Source organism: Onychostruthus taczanowskii, unplaced genomic scaffold, assembly GCF_017590055.1.
Source record: "Onychostruthus taczanowskii isolate IOZ18803 unplaced genomic scaffold, ASM1759005v1 scaffold100, whole genome shotgun sequence".
Classification (NCBI taxonomy): Eukaryota; Metazoa; Chordata; class Aves; order Passeriformes; family Passeridae; genus Onychostruthus; species Onychostruthus taczanowskii.
In genome coordinates this window covers 1,476,123-1,495,569 of record NW_024496527.1, presented here as the reverse complement: position 1 = coordinate 1,495,569, position 19,447 = coordinate 1,476,123, and the positions used below count along the sequence as shown (strand labels likewise).

General features: G+C 46.8%; 1 protein-coding gene across 1 annotated transcript in view; it reads right to left on the bottom strand.

The window, feature by feature from the left end:
* The window catches only part of MDGA2 (MAM domain containing glycosylphosphatidylinositol anchor 2), a 188,856-nt gene that overhangs the window by 64,994 nt on the left and 104,415 nt on the right, over positions 1-19,447 (bottom strand). Inside the window, exon 7 of the mRNA XM_041409992.1 lies at positions 5,484-5,813. Within this exon, the coding sequence (XP_041265926.1) occupies positions 5,484-5,813 (330 nt within the window). The remainder of the gene's footprint in view (positions 1-5,483; positions 5,814-19,447) is intronic.

Below are 19,447 nucleotides of genomic sequence, written 5' to 3'. Positions count from 1 at the left end.
CCCTGGTTTTAAACAAAATATCTGAGACAACTCGGCCTCCCTGGGCTGCTGATCCAGCACGAGGTGAGGCGGCAGGAGGTCACTGCTCTCCTGTCCTCTGATGTTTTGTTCTGCTCCCTAGACAGACATCCCTGCTGCTGGAGAGAGTAAAACCAGACAGGAACTCTGCCAGCTGCTCTCCTGTGGCAGTTCCAGTGTAATTCCAGAGGATCCCTGATCCAGCATGGTCTAGAGGAGAACAGGGACAGGACAAGACAGCTATTTCCAAGGGGAAAAAAAAAAAAAACACCTAAATTTCTGAGCCTTAAATGTTTATTCCTTGTGTATTCTGGGTGTTGTTAGTTCTACTCAAGCTCTCTGAAGTCCTGATGGATCAAATTCCAGCTTAATTAACGGATCAGACAGATTAATTAAATGCCAGAGAGCCGTTGGCAGAGGCAAGAAGCTGCAGACAGAGAAATCCTTCAGAGATGCTCTGATCCCATTAAAACGTCCCTGCCCATGGAGGCTGGATGGGCTCTAACATCCCTTCCCAAGGCATTCCATGATCCCAGGACAATCAGAGGGGGACAAGGAGCCTCCACAAATGGTAGCCTCACAACTGCTGAGCTCTTCCCTGTGGATTCTGGGGGCTGCTGTCACTTCTGTGTCCTTGGGAACCTTCAGGAAAACATTTCCTTGGAGCCACCCCTGTCAGCAACAGGGAAAAATCCTGGGATAATGTGGCCAGGCTGCTCCACACGGATTCATCCTAATTAGGATAATAATTAGGATCAAGCACAGCAAAGGAGTGTTTGAGCAGCACATCATGAAATCATCCGAACTGGAGATCACCCAGAGAGAATCTCCCCAAGGAGCTGTTGGAATTCACATTATCCAAGGAATTCAAACCCAGCCCGGCTCAGGAATATTGAGGAATCCACGCTGTGACGGCTGGAAGGGAGAATGAAGTTATTTGTGTGTCCTACTTCTGCAATATTTATGAATTTGAAGGGCTGAGTGGCCAGGATTAATCATCCTCTGCCTGAGAGCTGCAGTTTGGGCCCAGCTCATGATTCATGCCCTGACGCGATGCTGGAGTTAAGACAGGGCTGAGCCGGGGCACAAAACACATTTGAGCAAGATCATTCTGCCCGGGAAGGGCAGCAAGGGATAATTATTCCTGAGGGATAATTATGCTGCTTCTGTCTGTAAACAGAGGCTGGAACTGCTCAGCTGCTCTGGGTTTTTGGGAGGAATGTTGGGGAACACCGAGGAGCTGCTGCTGGAAGGGACCCAGAGGTGAGAGAAGAGCCTGGTGGGAGATTTGCTGATCAAGGAAAATGATTGGAAAAGCAGCTGAAGCCAAGAAAACTTAGGAGAATTTCCTCTACCCTTTCATCCCCATGGAGGAGGGTCCATCAAGGCCCTGGTGTGGAAGGGAAATGGAGTGGTCTGTCAGGAATTCCTGGCTGGATTTCACAGGTGCTTTCCCATCATTCCAGTTCCTGTGACCCTGCAGGCAAGGTCACAATTCCAAAGGGAAAATTCCATGTTTTCTGGGGCACAAACCACTCCTAACTGCACATGAGGATACAATATCCACCATGGATTTTATGGAATCACAAAATCCTTTAAATTGGAAAAGCCCTCCAAGATCACCAAGTCCAACCACCAACCAGCACCATGGCCACCACCAACCCATGCCCCCAAGTGCCACATCCACATGGGTTTTTTTGAACATTCCCAGGGAAGGGAACTCCCCTGGACAGCCTTTTCCATCCTTTCGGAGAAGGAATTTTCCCTAAGATCCAATTTAAACCACCTCCAAGGCCGTTTCCTCTCACCCTGAAGCGATGGTGAGGCCTTGGACAAAGGATCCAATCCTGAGGGTTGGGATGATCGTGATTTTTGGACAAAAATTCTGCCCAGGCAGGGAAATAATTCCAAGATCTGTGCTTGGAACACGGCACTAAACCCTAAACCACCACCCTGCTCTGCAGCCACTGAGGGTTGGGATGATCCTGATTTTTGGACAAAAATTCTGCCCAGGCAGGGAAATAATTCCAAGATCAGTGCTTGGAACACAGCACTAAAGCCCTAAACCACCACCTTGCTCTGCAGCCGGAGGAAAGAGGAACATTTAAAACCCAGAACATGCAGAGCCAGTGGGAAATTAGGGAAATTAATTCCAGCGCTTTTGCAGGAGCCGTGCTGAGGAGCATCCATGGATGAGGAGAACCACGGGATGAGGAGTCCATCCACAGCCCTCTGGAAAAGAACAACCAGACTGCCACACAGAGGGTGTCAGCTCCCAGGAATCCTGCTGGAATCAATCTCTGGAGGGTGGATTTATCCCAGAGAAATCAGATTCTGCAAGGGATTCTGGAAGGGGTAGGAAGGGGCTCCCAAAGATGGAATCAACAAGAAAAACTCTGCACATTAAGCACAAAACCAGAACTATAAAAGACAGAGATTTGTAACAAAATACAGCGCTTTTCTCCCTTCTGCTCCCTGCTCCTTCCCAAGGTAAATTCCAAGCTCACCAAACCCATCCATTTGCTGCAATAACCAAAGGCCTCTGCCATCAACGACCGCTCTGGACGGTGCTTAAGGTTTACAAATATCTTAATTAGCCACTAATTACTTCCCAAAACCCCACATCCTCGTTATGCAAGGGCTGTGATTCCAATAAACATTCCGAGCTGGAATCAAGGTCTCTTTTATGTCTCATCAAAGCAGGAACAGGATGACCAGAGAACTCCTGTGGCACCACGGGATCAAGGCTGCAGGTCCTGGAACAGCAGCCTGGAGCTTTAATTAATTCATTATTTAATGGAGAGCTGATTAGCTTGACAGGGAAGCCCTTTTCATATTGCAGAGCCTCACACGGAGCAGCTCTCCAAGAATTTCTCTGCCTGGATGTAGCAGAACTTCTGGAAAGCCAAATTTATCCCCGGAAGTGTTTGAGCAACCTGGGATAGTGGAAGGTGACCCTTCCAACTCAAAGACCCATTCCAACACAAACAGCTCCATGATTCCATAATGCCATAATTCCATGATTCCATGATTCTGTGATTCCATGAGATCTGGAGGCCTCCAGGCCACCCTGTGCTCATCCAAAATCCATGTCCTGGTACAGGATGTTCCCATCCTGAGGTGGTACATCGTGAGGCTCAGCACATCCTCAGGCTCATCCTGAGGGCAGGAATTTGTCTGATGTTTTTCCATGTGGGATGTTTGGCTGTGCCCACACGGGGTGGGAATGAGCCACAGGAAGGACTCCCGTATGGAAAGAGGGATCAGCCTTTCCTCCAGACCTTCCCGTGGCAATTCAGAGCAGAAAAACCAGAAAATAAAGGAAAATACTCCAAAATAACAAATATCTTCCCTGCTCAATGATGTCTTCACAAAAAAGGTGGAAAGGGAATGAGCCAGAAGGAATAAATGCTGATTTTTGGGAATAAAAAGAGTGTCCTGAACAGAACAAACCATCCCAATTCCAAAGCTGATTCTTCCTGTGTAAATCCAATATTTGAGGCAGAGAAAAAAAATCCCTTGCACAGGCTGACACCCTCCAATCCGCCTCTTTTTTTTCGCTTACCACAAACCCACTTTATTGAGGTTTTCATTGCTTTTTTAACGTCTTGTTGCTTTTTTAGCATCTTCTGCCTCCAGGTTTCCGTGACACGATCCCACATATCCCGAAAAACCCAGCCTGGCTCTCAGTAACATTTGCCCAGGGTGGGTTTCATGGATGACAGGGCTTTTCTAGGGCAGATATTCCACGTTTGAGCCTCGATTCCCACTCTTCACTGACCTATTTTATTGAGATATGGGGGGAGCAGCGAGGGGATTACTTCAGGTCCATTTATATAAGATACTCAGGACATAAATCCGCATTTTTCCTGCTGAAAAATGTCAAGGGAAAAAAATATTCCTGCTAAACAAGGGCAATTCCAGAGCCACATGTCCCTTCCCAACCTCCTGGAGAATTCATGGATTTCCTCCTTCCCTAGGATTTGACACAGCCCCTCCTGCCCTGCTCCAGGAGGAGCTGCACAAACACCAGGAAGAGGAAATTCCCCCCCATCCCAGACATCCAGAGGGATGTTAATAAACCCCTGCAAGTCGTGGCATTTGGGAAATGTGTTTGTGCCTGGGCCTTCTGTTCCTAATTAGCAGAGCAGTAATGAATCTTGATGAATCAGTAATGACCTTCAAAGCACTGCAACTATTTCAGCTTCCACGTGGCTGGGTAATGAAGTCATTCCAAGAGCAGAATTCCTTTTAGGATGCTGGGCCCAAACTCCACATTTTCTTCCCCCTTTCCTGATTTTCTGGAGTGTTCAAGGAGAGGAAGTTTAAGGGGTGACAGAATTCATAATTTCCTGCAGGGGTCGCAGCGAGCTGGTAGGAATGGCCAACTAATGGATGTTTCCAGGAAATCCCAGCAGTTTTCACAAGGATTCCCAAGGAAGTCCAGGGAATTCAGTAGTTATTGGATGCATGACACAGCACTGTTTGCACCACCTGGGCAGGCAGGTGACAAAGTCTGCATGGAATGCTCATCCATCATTCCAAAGTTGGCTCTTCTCCTCTAAGAATCCTCCCAGTTCTTTTCCTGATACTAAAATCATGGAATCATGGAATGGTTTGGGATGTAAGACACTAAATCCCACCCAGTGCAACCCCTGCCATGGCAGGGACACCTCCCACTGTCCCAGGCTGCTCCAGCCCCAGTGTCCACCCTGGCCTTGGGCACTGCCAGGGATCCAGGGGCAGCCACAGCTGCTCTGGCAATTCCAGCCCAGCCAGCAATTCCCAATTCCCAATCTCCCATCCATTCCTGCCCTCTGGCACTGGGAGCCATTCCCTGGGTCCTGTCCCTCCATCCTTGTCCCCAGTCCCTCTCCAGCTCTCCTGGAGCCCCTTCAGGCCCTGCCAGGGGCTATGAGTTCTCCCTGGAGCCTTCTCCTCTCCAGGGGAACATTCCCAACTCTCCTAGCCTGGCTCCAGAGGGGCTCCAGCCTCGGAGCACCTCCATGAACAAAAATGATCCAACAGGAAACTTCCTCAGGTTTCTGACCAAAGCAACTCAGCCCCTGATTGAGGCTCAGGGAATCCCAGAGTGGTTTGGGATTAAAACTGATCTCATCCCAACCCCTGCCATGGCAGGGACACCTCCCACTGTCCCAGGCTGCTCCAAGCCCCAATGTCCAACCTGGCCTTGGGCACTTCCAGGGATCCAGGGACAGCCACAGCTGCTCTGGGCACCCTGTGCCAGGCCCTCCCCACCTTCCCAGCCAGGAATTCCTTCCCAACATCCCACCTAAATTTCCCCTCTTTCAGCGTGACCCCATTCCCTGTTTCCTCCCACCAGCTCCTGATGAACATTCCCTCTCCAGCTCCCCGTAACCCCTGGAACAAGGCCTCCCCACATCCTCCTCCTCCTCCACAGGGTGCCTTCCTCCCCACAGAGCCCCCCGGGGCGCTCTCCTCACCGGTGCTGCTGGAGATGTTGACATCGATGCTGATGTCCGAGATGCCGCCTCCCTTGAGGGACGCCACGCAGGTGTAGGTGCCGAAATCCGTGAACTTGAGGTCAATGATGTCCAGGTTGGTGGTGCCGGGGGACACGTCGGGGTCGGTCTGGGTGATCACCATCCTCTCCGAGCTGCGCAGGGGCCGCCCGTTCTTGAACCAGCTGAAGGTGAGCTCCTCCGAGGGGATGGCTTCCACCTGGCACGAGATCTTCACCTCCCGCCCGATCTGGATGTTGTCGTCCTTGTGGTACGGGTCGGGGGTGATCCAGAAGCGTCCTTTTTTTAAGGCTGAAACACACACAAAAAAGGGAGCAATTTTATATCACAGGGTAGAAATGTGGCCTCGCTGGAGCCCTAAATATGTTTTTTTTTAAAGGGGTAGCAGGCACAGAATTTGATTTTTTTTCCCAGGAATCTGCACAGCGCCAACTTGGAATGATGAGGATGAACCAGCTGGAAATGGGCACAGAATTAAACTCTGAGGCACGAGCTGTGCTTTTGTTTGTGTGGAAACAAACGAGATATCAGGCAGAAATTTTATATGATTTTATGATTTTTTTTTTCTTTCGTTTTTAGGATGAAACACTGGCACGGGTTTCCTAGAGAGTCAATGGATGCTCCATCCCTGGAAAAACTCAAGGTCAGGTTGGACAGGGCTTGGAGCAACCTGGGATAGTGGGAGGTGTCCTTGCTTGTGGGATGGAATAGGATGAACTTGAAGGTTTCTTCCCACGCCAATAATTCTGGGATTTTTTGGTGGAACTCCTAACCCTAACCCTTGGACCTTCCAAACCACATGTTAAACACATGGATAATTTTTCCTAGGATCAGAAATCCTGGTTAAATTCCATCATGGATAAGGCAGCTGTGAAGTGCTGTCACCTCCACAACGAAAAAGAAGAAGTCCCAGCACCTAAATCAGGCTGAGCCAATGCCAACCAAAATAATTCCTGAGATTTTAGGGGTTGTTTTCCATCTCTGGAGGGATTTCCAGGCTTTTCCTCATCCCTGTCCTGTCAGAGCACCAGAAAAAGGGAAATATCACCCTAAAATCACTGGTACAACCAGTGGGGTCACCTGAAATCCATCTGGAATCTCTCCTGCATCCAGCACTATCCAAGCTTCCAGTACAAATCCAATTAATTCTCCACCTCCCACCAGAGATAAGGAAATTACAGCGATCCAGACAGGAATTTTTTGAGGGATAACCACCAGAGCAGGTTATCCCTCACACGGCAGCTCTGGAAAACCTCATTTCCCACCATCTTCCTCATAAAGGATCCTCTTATCCTGGCCTTCCATCCTTAATCTCCAGGAGTGAAATATTCCTGCATCTCACTCCCCTCAATTTTCTGTAAATGAACCTAAAACTCTCCAAAACTCCATCCCCACTGACATCAATTGAGGATTGGGATGATCCTGATTATTTTTTTGGGAGAATGCTTCAGGATCAGGCATTTAACCTTTCAAGGACAGAGATTTTTTTTTTTGATGAACTGAATATAAGACGCTCCTGACACAATCCCAAAATCCTTTTTTTTTTCCCTATAGAGATGTGCCAAAGGATGGTTTTGGGTTTATACAAGTGTTTTTTTCCATCTGGATGGTCCCAAACCAAAAATATTGGTTAGAAATTGTAGAAATCCCCAGGCTTGGTAGAACTACTAAAGATAAATTGTGATATCCACTGTTTATGGTGATTTCTACTGAGAGGTTTCACAATTCCCTGGGTTCCTCTCCCCACTCCCTCTGTCCTGGATCCATTTCACAGAATCCCACAATGGTTTGGGTTGGGAGAGACCTTAAATCCCATCTCATTCCACCCTTTCCATGGCAGGGACACCTCCCACTGTGCCAGGCTGCTCCAGCCCCAGTGTCCAACCTGGCCTTGGGCACTGCCAGGGATTCAGGGGCAGCCACAGCTGCTCTGGCAATTCCAGCCCAGCCAGCAATTCCCACTTCCCAATCTCCCATCCATCCCTGCCCTCTGTGGGATGGCAGTGGGAGCCATTCCCTGTGTCCTCTCCCTCCATGCCTTGTCCACAGTCCCTCTCCAGGCCCTGGAAGGTTCTAGAGATTCTATACTTTGGACACAGTAAATAATCTGTTTGCTCCATCCACAAGTGATGAAAAAGTGAGTTCAGATTCAGTTTTGTTTGTTCCAACTCAGTTTTGCTAATTCAGACTCAATTTTGCTAATTCAGTAGCTCCTTGGACAAAGCAACTCTTTGGGACTTGCAAATTGCAGGCTGAACAAGCACTCCCACCACCTGGAAAATAATTAATACTTCCAGAGCTCAGAAAAGGATTCACATTTGTTTATTTATTTATTTATTAGGTTGTCTTTTCAAATTGGGGGAAAAAACCTAAATTTGAGCTATTTACCCTCAGTGCCACAGGGTAGGAGAGGCTTCTTCCACTAAAGAAGGCAACATTTTTAAGGAGAGAATGGAAAACTTGGTATTTTTTTCAGGAAAAGTGTCATTTCGGATGCTGCTCCTCAGTTCTAACCACATCTTAAAGTATCCAACTGGTTGATTTTATTTATTCATTAATTATTTAATTTATTTACATTATTCATTTACTTATATTTATTTAAGGGAGTTTCATGGCTTTAATCAAGATGGAATATTTTGCACTTTCTCTTTACCGAGCAGCTCTCCTTCCCTTGGGAAATTCTCAGCCAATTCCCAGGAATCAGCACTACCAAGTTGGAATCACGAGGATGAACCAGTTAGAAACTGCCACAGAATTAAACTCTGAGGCACGAGCTGAGCTTTTTTTTGTGTGTGGAAATAACAGCACAAACAATGCTTACACACACAAAAACCCCTCAATATTTTATGCAGATCCTTTTCAGGCAGGGGAAAACCAAAAAAGAACTCGATGGGCACGACCAACGCGACGTTTCAGCCCAAATTAGTTGCTCATAACCTCAATAAACTATTTTTATTTCTGAATTTTCAGCAGTTTCCCCTGCCTAGAACTGAACAATGTCTAGCAGGGAAGTCAGGGTAACTTTCCTTTGTGGAAAAGCACAAATTCCAAGGTAAGAAAAGGGGGCAGAACCTCAAAGTTTGGGTCAAAGCTGTTTCTTGCAAGGAGAAGGGGGTTGGAACTGGATGGTCTTTAAGGTTCTTCCAACCCAAACCATTCCATGACTGTGGATGAAGTCTCCAAAATCCCTTCAGAACTTCCCAATTTCCACCACATTGGGAAACACCTGAGCTGAGCTTGATGCAAACCCACCAGGTAAAGGAAAAAGGGTTTTTGTATCATTTCCTCCATCCACCAAACCTATAAAACAGTGGCTTGGGTTTTCCTCAGCAGTAGATTCCTGGACCTCCGTTTCCAGGAGGAAATTTCCAGGAGGGCATTCCAAAATGCCAAGAAAATTGAGCCATGCAATGGATTTTGTCTCTCTGGTATCAGTTACATTTTAGACATTGCCAAGAAGTTTTCATGGGGTGAGACACAGAAATAAAAGAGAAATTAAAGGTTATGGGGTTTTTACACAGGCAGAGACAGGGGGAATGGTTATAAACTTAAAGAGATTTAATGGGATATTGGGAAGAAATTCCTGGCTGGGCTGGAATTGCCGGAGCAGCTGTGGCTGCCCCTGGATCCCTGGCAGTGCCCAAGGCCAGGCTGGACACTGGGGCTGGAGCAGCCTGGGACAGTGGGAGGTGTCCCTGCCATGGCTGGGGTGGACAGAATCATATTTAAAGCCACTTCCCACCCAAACCATTCCAGGATTCTCTGATTAACCAGCAAAATGTGGGAGATGCTGCTGAAGACCCATCCCAGCGGATTTTTGGGAACATCACCAGCCCACAGAGCTCCAAAGGAGCAGCAAATGCACAAATAAATCTGAAACTGTTCTTTGAGACTCAGCAAAGTGCCAGCCTCGCTCCAAAGAGGCCCCAAAGAACGAGGATGTGATCAAACAACACGAGATGAAACAACTTTTCTCCTCAAACTCCTCACAAACAGTCCCTGCCCTCCCTCATTAATTATATTTTCAAAGTAATAAAATGCAGTTCAGCATCTCAAGCAAGGCCTATTTGCATTCATCAGGTTCAGTTGGTTTTTTCCCACCCCCTCCCTGATCATCCCCAAATTTTCCTTTATTGCCTCAGAATGCTCCTGCCTCACCAATTTCCAATGGCTCGAACAGCACCACTAAATACAACAAGTTCTGCACCATTTTCTGCACCATTTTTAGGCTTTGCTATGAGAATTATGGGCCCCTGGCTGCCTCCCAAGTGGATGCAGGACACAGGGAATGCTCGGATTTGTGGTTGCTGATGGTTCTGTCAGTGTTTAATGTGTGACAACAGGGCCATGGAGCAGCAAAACTCCAAATTTCTGATTTTAACCTTCTTTGAGCAGCTAGAGGCCCCTTGAGGCACCCTCTGTGCCCTCCCTAGAGGAGGTCTGGGGTCATTTTTGTTGTTTCCCTTTGCTTTTTGTCAGTGATTTCACAGTGAGCAAGAGGAGAACTTCACCCCAGCAAATGTGGAGTCCTGCATGGTCTTGGAGCAGATTTTGGAGGTTTGGATAGCTCAGAACCCAGCCTGGCCCTTTTCCTGAGCACCCAGAGTGGGAAATTTCCCATATTCCAATAATTTCATGCCCAGCCACACCTCACTTCCAGGATCCTCCAAAATCAGTGGGAATTCTGTGACGTCCCGGATCTCACTGTGGGCTGGGTCAGAGAAGCCAGGAAGACTTTCCTGGTGTCCAGGTGTTCCTGATACCTTCCTGTTTCCTTCTCACATGTGGGAAAAAGAGTTTGTGATCCTGGGAAAGATTCTTCACTTATTTTTTAAGGATAATGAACTATGGAGACGCAGCAAGGAAATGGCCAAAGATCCCAAAATTCCAGGATGGATTGGGTTGGAAATTAATTTAGGGATTGTCCAGTCCCAACCGCATGATCAGGGACATCTTCCACTATCCCAGGCTGCTCCAAGCCCCATCCAACCTGGCCAAACCATCCTGGAATGATGTGAACAAAATCTGCTCCAGTACCCCCCATGGGGAGAGCTCTGCAGTCCATATTTATTTTTATCTGGAATTCCAGCCTAAATGGATCCATTAGTTGCCCAAAACCCTCATTCCCACTGAATAAAAACCCACAGAAATCTTTCCCTGCTGTCTTGGCAGTAACTTGTCCACTGCTATCAGATCAAGAGAAGGAAAATCCAAGTTTTTATCCCAATCTCTGAAGAGACACCAAATTTTTATTTATTTTGGCTGTGGGCAATAAAGTTGGGTCTGTTTTTAACATTCTCCAGGATTCCCTTAAATTCCCGCATCCAAACACTTTAACAACTGTCCAAAAGATCTTTTTCACTGGTGATTATCCCAGTGCCGTCATTAAACTTCATTCTTTACATGAAAATATATTTTGGCATTGTTCTGTGGATAAAAAATGGGAAAAACTTGGATTTGTGGTTGCCAAAAATTCATATTTGCTGTCATGGACCAGGAAAATATTGGAGGAAAATAATGGAGAGGAAATTACAGATTTCTGGCTTAATTGTAAAACTTAATTATAAATAGAAGAGCAGAACCACACCCCAAATAGAGTTTGCGGATATCAGCTCAGCATAACCAAAGTGTAGCACAGAATTCCAGAATGATTTGGGTTGGAAGAGTCCAAAAATCCCATCCCACCCTTTCCATGGCAGGGACACCTCCCACTGTCCCAGGGTGTCCCAGTGTCGAGAGTGGCCTTGGGCACTGCCAGGGATCCAGGGGCAGCCACAGCTGCTCTGGCAGTTCCAGCCCAGCCAGCAATTCCCAATTCCCAATCTCCCATCCATCCCTGCCCTCTGGCAGTGGGAGTCATTCCCTGTGTCCTGTCTCTCCATGCCTTGTCCCCAGTCCCTCTCCAGCTCTCCTGGAGCCCCTTCAGGCCCTGCCAGGGGCTCTGAGCTCTCCCCAGAGCCTTCTCCTCTCCAGGAGAACATTCCCAGCTCTTGGAGCAACTCCAGGCCTCGGAGCAGACCCGTGGCCTCCTCCAACGCATCCACATCTTCCTTGTCCTGAGAAGCCCAGACCTGGATGCAATTCCAGTCATAAGGACCAGTCTGGGTTGGAAGGAAATAAAAAGTAATGCAAAAAAACATTAAAAAAATATAGTAATGTAATAAATAGTCTGGGTTTTTAGGGATGACACTCCAATGTGAACCACTCTCAAAATTCAAATTCCTTAAACTGGGCTTTTAGAATCATGGAATTGTTCAGGTTGGAGACATCCTCTGAGCTCACCGAGTCCAACCATCAATGAGTACCACCTCTGTGGTCACCACTAAACCTTGTCCTCATCCACTCATTCTGGGCACAATTCCAGGGATTGTGACTCCATCCCACCCCTGAGCATCCTCTTCCAACACTTCCCAATCCATGAGGAAAAGACTCTGAGATAACTGAGAAAATGCCGCTTCCCCAGTTCCCTTTGCATCCCAAGACAGGCTTGAAGATAATTCCTGCTAAAAAAAGCTCCACATTCCCAACATTTCAGCACCAGCTCGTTCTGCTCCTGTCAACACGGTTTGAGCTGGAAGATTTTAAAATCCTGAACTTCCAGCAGCTCACCGAACAATTAAGATGTCAAACATCTTCTCCTAAAGCATCTCCAAACTTTTTAATATCAAGTAATTATTTGGCACTTCCAAGGCCAGATGCATTCCCACTTCCAATTTAAATGCAAATCCCACGGAGAGACTTCAGGTTTTGTCTCTACTTTTAGAAACCGCTGCTAATTTTGCAAAGAAAAGGATTTTTTATTCCTGTTTTTCCGTGTGCTCGGCTTAATTAGCTCCCGGCTCCTTCGGAGCTGCTCTTTTGAAGGAGGGGGAGGTTTGGATTCCTTTGAATGATGAAAATTTCAGTTTACAACTTGCTCCAGATCTGATCCGTTAAAGAGATGAAGGTGAGATCAAAGGGGGAGGAACTCAGCGTGGTTCCTCTTTTAACGGCTTTTAGAAGGAAAGATTCTACGGGAATCGGCGGCACCAGGAGAAAAGACGTTGGGGGTTGGGAATAGATGATATCTAAGATCTCTTCCAGCACAAACCGTTCTGTACTTCCAAGAAATATCCAGGTGGGATTGAGCTCAGGAGGTTCCTTCTCCAATCTCCAGCTCACACCGGGTGTTCCAAGGACTGAAGACCTCCAGGGATGGAAATTTCACAACCTCCCACCCTCAGCTCCCACGAAAAACCAGGAGCTGTGCCAGTGGTGTCACTGGGTTTGGAGACAGAAATTGCTGTGTCCTTCCATTTTTCCTGATGGAAAGGTGCTTCCTCCCTGATTTAAAGGGGATATGGATGACGGATCATGGATGAAGTCCCAACATATTCATCTGAGGCTGCAATTCCAAAAACTGCAGGAATTTGACCAAGAAGAAACAGGGACAACTTAGTAGCTGAAATTTTGTCACTTTTAAAACCCCAAGCAGAAGAAAAAGGGGAAAAATCTAAAATATTTCCTAAGCTCCAAAATGCCAGCTTGCCAAGACATGGATGCATGGCTGGAGCAGTGGATCGGAGCTGCCCCATCCCACAAGAAAATGGGAATTCAGGGGTCTCGTCACAAACCAGACAAAGACTGGGATATAAATAAAACCCTTCAGAGAAGCTGCCGCAACCCCCAGTGGGCTCTGCACTTGCCGAACAAATTTTAAATCCTTGGAATGTTGCAGCTGGATGTTTTCCAGGGCCTTTAAAATGTTTAAATTTTGTGCCAAAGCTGTCTCCAAAAAATAAAAATTAAAAAAAAAAAAAAACAACAAAAACACAAAAAAAACCCAAACAAACAAAAAAAAAAAAAAAAACAAAAAAAAAAACCCAAAAAACCAAAAAAAAAAAACCCTAACAAAAAAAACCAAAACAAAAAAACAAAAGCCTTGCTGAATTTACCTGCCTCAAAGTGATCCTTTGGAAATCTTCCCTCTTTGTACATGAAACAGCCATTCTCCCAGTTCTAGAGAAACCTCCCATTCCCAAGGTTTCCACACTGGATTATCCCTAATCCTGCTTTTGGGGTGGCTCAGAAGCTTTGTAGGAGTTCAGGATCTCCCTAGAGCCTGGGTTTGTTCCAACATGGGATGCATTTCCCTCCAGCACTTTTTCTCCCACTCTTAAATACCTCAAAACTACATCAGAATCCTATAAAAATTCCCAAAATTATTTATCAGACTGGACAGAGATCTTAAAATCCCAGTCCCAGTTGCCTGATGCAGGAAAAATATCTTAAAACACATTTCAAGGACAGCAAAGCATCTTAGGAACATCAGAAGAAACCACTGTGAACTGATCCTTCTCTTGGTTTCCTCCCCCTCCAAGAGGAGAAAAAACTTGGAAAAAATCAACTTTTTCTCTGCCAAAAATAAAATGTTGGTAAAAGTCCCCATATCTTGTCATGTGTTATCAGCCAGGATCTAAAACAATATTTAAAGTACAGCACAAACCCTGCCAAAACAATTATCAGCTTTAGTAATTAATAACTTCTGCCAATCAAGAGTAAGAATAACCTTTATCCTTGCCTCCAGTGAAATCCCAGGATAACTGAGGTTGGAAAAGAGCTCCAAGATCAGAGTCCCAGCTGTGCCCAATGCTCACCCTGTCCCCAGCCCAGAGCTCTGAGTGCCACCTCCAGGAATTCCTGGCACACCTCCAGGGATGGGCACTCCAAACCAGAAAACAGATATTCATGGAATCATGAAGGTTGGGAAAGACCTCAAAGTTCATCCCACCATTCCCCAGCCCTGCCAAGGCCACCACTGCCCCATGTCCCCCAGGTGTCACATCCACATGGATCTAAATCCTTTCAGGGTTGGGGACTCCGCCCTGTACCTGTGACAGGGCTGGGGAACCGTTTTAGGGAAGAAATTTTCCCAAATATTCAATCTAAACATCACGGAATCACTGAGGCTGGAAAAGAGCTCCAAGATCAGAATCCCAGCTGTGCAATCAGGACAATCCTTCTCCCACTCCCACACAATTCCTGATCCAATCCAGGTGCCTTTGGTCTCTTTCCCACCTGGCCACACTTGGGCTCATGTCCTGCCACTGACCCCAGCATCCCCAGGACAAAATGGGGAAAAATGTGTCCATCCAAACACAAAGAGATGGATCAGATGAATCCCATCTCCTGAAATCCCTTCTGATAAACCCTTCCAGACACGTGGTGCCCAACAGGCTCCTCATGATGTCCTCCAGAGCAGCAAACTCCTTTCAAAATCAAATTCCAGCTCACAAAAATTCTGGGAAGTCCTAATGAAAGGGCAGAAGGATCAATAAACCATCTCCGTTTTTATAGGAGAGCCTTTTATGAACTCATGCATGACCCTCCAGCCTGGGAAGAGCTCACAGGCCTGAGCCTCTGGCATATAATAAAAATAAATGGATTTATTCAACTCCAAAGCTCCCCTTTTTCCCACATTCATTCCCAGAGCTGTAAACTTTTAAGGAGCACACTGGGAATTTATGGCTGTAGGAACACTCTGGATGAGGAGATCAGGTTAAAACCTTTTGAAATCCCATCACAGAGGGCGTCTCTCCATGGAGGAGATGCCTGAAGATATTTGGTAAGGCCTTTGGAATTCTCCAGCCAGGAAAAAGATGGAAAATCAAAATTATAAAGGCTGGAAAAGCCCTTGGAAATCATTGAGCCATCGTGTTATCCCAGCACTGCCAGGGCCACCATGGACCCACATCCTGAAATTCATTCTATTCTGCTTTCTGGGAGCTTTTCCCAGGATAAAGAGAGGAAAAGAAGGATGGGGGAAAGCTCCTTATGCCAGTTTCATGGAAAATCCAGCGTTTTTTGATTTTAGAATTCCCAACCAACCCCAGATGATTCCACGCAGTGACCACATGTGCCAGATCCCCATCCCTAACTTTATTTTGTTCTCCCACTTGCTGGGAGCTTTTCCCAGAATACAAAGAAAAAAAAAAAAAAGGATGGGGAAAAAAAAAAAAAAAAAGCTCCTTCTGCAAATTCCATGGAAAAATGAACATTTTAGGATTTTAGCATTCCCAGCTAGTCCCAGATGATTCCAGGCAGTTACCACATGTGCCAGACCCACATCCCAAAATTTATTCAATTCTGTTTCCTGGGAGCCCTTCCCAGGATACAGAGAGGAAAGAAAGAATGAAACAAGACCTTTGTGCCAGTTTCATGGAAAATCCAGCATTTTAGGATAATAGAATTCCTAGCCAATCCCAGAAGATTCCAGGCAGTGACCACAAATCCAGATGTGCCATCACTCACCCTCCTGCCAGGAGTGACCTGCTGGATGAACAAACCCCGGTTCCACCTCTGGGATAAAATTCCAGAGCCTTTCCCAGGCTCTGGTGCTCAGCAGCTCACGGGGCCCCTGCTCACATTTCCATTGATGAAATCTGGGGACATTCCAAGGTTCTGATGTCCAACCAGCCTTAATTTTATCCTTTACTCCTCTAAACCCCAAGGGAAATTCCTAAAAAAAGCTTTGGGATAAAGAACAGGAAAGCAGAAGGAAGGCAGGTGTAGAGAACAAAATCTCAGGATTTTTATTTAATTAAAAAAGCAACAAAAGTTTGTTAATTTCCCAATCTGAGCTTCCTCCTTCTGTTTTTATTCCTTAATTTTTTTTTAGCAGCCACGCCTGCAGTTCACAAACAGTTTTTAAAGGGATAATCCAGAGGTACTTCCAGCAATCCTGGCCTTACAAAGGGATTTCCCTGGAGTGCTTTTTGTCTGGGAAGAGCTTTTGTGCTGCTGTTGAGCACAGTCATTATTTTCTATTTCAACTGACAGGGAATCCCACCCCTCAGAAAAATTAACTCCAAGGATGAGGCTTCCTCTTCCCAGAAGGTGAAATTCACACAGCCAGAGTCAAATGGAATTAAAAATGTGCTGATGCTACAATGGCAAAGAAGGCGGGAATCAATAAAAATGGGAATGGGAGAAGTCCCTCAGGAGGGAAGCAATGGAACAGGATGTCCAGGCATGGGATGGAGTCCCCATTCCTGCAGGGATTTAAAGACCTGTGGATGTGGCACTTGGGGACGTGGTGGCCTTGGCAGTGCTGGGGGAGGGTTGGATTTGATGGTCTTGGAGGACTTTTCCAACCTCAGCAGTTCTGTGGTTCCGTGATTTTCACGCAGCCTGACACCCTTCCCAACCCTGTCAGTGCCCCTGAATTTAAGCCCTGGAAAACATTTCTGTGGCTCTCCCTGTGTCCCAATTTGATGTGCAGGTGTCCTAAGGATGTTAGCCAGCATTTTCCTCTCTCACTGGATGAGAGCTGCCACCTTGGAATCAGAGAATACTGGAATGGTTGGGGTGGAAGGGACCTTAAATCCCATCCCATTCCCATCCTTTCCATGGGCAGGGACACCTCCCACTATCCCAGGCTGCTCCAAGCCCCAGCATCCAACCTGTCTGTTGGACACTTCCAGGGATCCAGGGGTACCTGGATCCCATCTTCTCTGGGAATTCCATCCCAGCCCCACCCTCCCAGCCAGGAATTCCTTCCCAATATCCCATTTCATCTACCCTCCTCCAGTTTAAAGCCATTTCCCCTTGTCCTGTTCGCTCCAGCCAGGAATTCCCAGTTCCCAATCTCCCACCCATCCCTGCCCTCTGGCAGTGGGAGCCATTCCCTGTGTCCTGTCCCTCCATGCCTTGTCCCCAGTCCCTCTCCAGCTCTCCTGGAGCCCCTTCAGGCCCTGCCAGGGGCTCTGAGCTCTCCCTGGAGCCTTCTCCTCTCCAGGGAACATTCCCAGCTCTCCCAACCTGGCTCCAGAGGGGCTCCAGCCCTGGGAGCAGCTCCTTGGCCACCTCCAACACATCCACACCTTCCTTGTCCCAAGTCCCTCTCCACCGTTGGAGTCAGGTGTGGGTGGTCAGCAGCCACAAAAGTAGGAAAATATCCAGAAAAAATTCATGGAGATGCTTCATTCATGGAATGAAGCACAGACAACAAAGGCATACTCGGGTCAAGACATTGAAATTTAGAGACATTTAAAGGGAAAACATTTCCTCGGAGCCCTGCTGGTGCTTTGAGTGAAGATTTATTTCTGGGTCAGATTGGGGGATTATTGTTAAATCCTGGGATTCGGGGTGCACCTGGCACAAGATGGGAACTCCATTTACCAAATGCTTCTCCTGCCTGGCATGGAAGTTTCTATTTCCAGCGAATTCTCTTCTCTCCTCAGCTGCTGTGTGAAAATCCTGACCCACAACAGCAAAATGAGCTGAAGTGAGAGAGAAATGAGGCAAAATGCTGAGAAATAAACACACAAAGTCAACCCAAACTCTGCTTTTCTCTCATATTTCACCCCTCAACTCGGCATCACTTCCAGCAAAAATAAATCCAAGACTGAAATGGAGATTTTTTTTTTTCCTTCTAATGGAGAGTTTTTCCCATTTAACAGAAATAATAAGGGGAGAATAATAAAACTGGGCTAAGAAGGAGCTGAGCTTCATTTATTTAATGGGTTCTTCTCACTGTGGTCCCTTCCCAGCATAACAGGGCCACAGAGCAGAGAGGGGAAAGAAAAAAACACCTAGAGTGTTTTAAAGAGACTTTTTCAACATCTTGCAGCTCCCAGGCATCATCTTCTATAAATAAAAACCTGAGGGGATATTATTATTTTTATTATGATGCCATGACTCAGGGAATTTGTGTCTGCAGGGATTTAGGGATGTGGCTTTTCCTCAGGGCTGGCTGGTGCTATCTGCTGGGTCAATTAAAACATTGAGGTTTCTTTCACACCAAGTTCTTCCTCTCCTTTTCCTTATTCCAAGCTGTTTTCCACTCCCAATTCCCCTTCCTCAACTCATCCCCATGTAAATACCAGAGAATTAATATTCCTGAGCCAAGGAATGACAACAAAACCTCAGAGCCAAATCTCAGAAATTCAAATTCAAACACAATATTCCAGATAAATGCACACCTATCTCCTGATCCAATCCAGGCTGATCCAATGCTCCTTCCCTGACCTCCAGGGCAGAAATAACTCCTAATTCCTCATCCTGCTGGAGAGCAGGAGATGTTGGGCAATAAGAAGTGAGCAGGGGTTGTGGCTCCCATGAAATATTCCCACATTGGCTCTTTATCCATCCATTTTTCCTGAGTCTGATTAATCCCAGGTTATTCTTTCAAATTCCTGTGGCTCGGAGTTTATGTTTCACCTCCATTCCCAGATTAAATATTGGAAAATGAGGTTCAGATGAAGTGTTTGGATCAGGGAGGTGAATCCTCTCTGATGATGCCAATCCAGCTCTGTGTCCAAACCAACTGCCTGTGTCCCAGGGGTTTTCCAGAAGTGAATAAACGAGCAGGGAAAGATTCCCTGCAGCTGGGAGAAGTTGTTGTGCAAGCCCTCCTCTTTTATTTTCACCTCAGACAGACACTTCTCCTGATATTTCCTGGAATTAAAGGGAGGGATCAATCTAAAACTCCCCATCAGGGAGGACATTCCCAGCCTTAATTTCAGGAATAGCTTCAGATAAGGAGAAAGGAAGAGGTGAAGGAGGCAATGAGAAATCCAGGAGCTTGGGATGCATCCAAGGCTTTTGGTGATCATTTCATAGAACCATGGGATTAGAAGGATCCCACAAGGATCATGGAGTCTAAATCTTTCCCTGCCCAGACCCCCCAACAATCCCATCCTGGGCATCCCTGGCAGTGCTGGCCAAAGGCTCCTGGAGCTCTGGCAGCCTCGGGGCCGTGCCCATTCCCTGGGGAGCCTGGGCAGTGCCAGCACCCTCTGGGGAAGAACCTTCTTCAGGGGAAGAACCTTTCCTGATCTCCAGCCTGACCTGCCCTGGCACAGCTCCAGCCATTCCCTGGCTCCTGTCCCTCTCACAGGGACCATCAATCAGAGCTGCTCCTCAGGAGGATGTTGAAGACCACA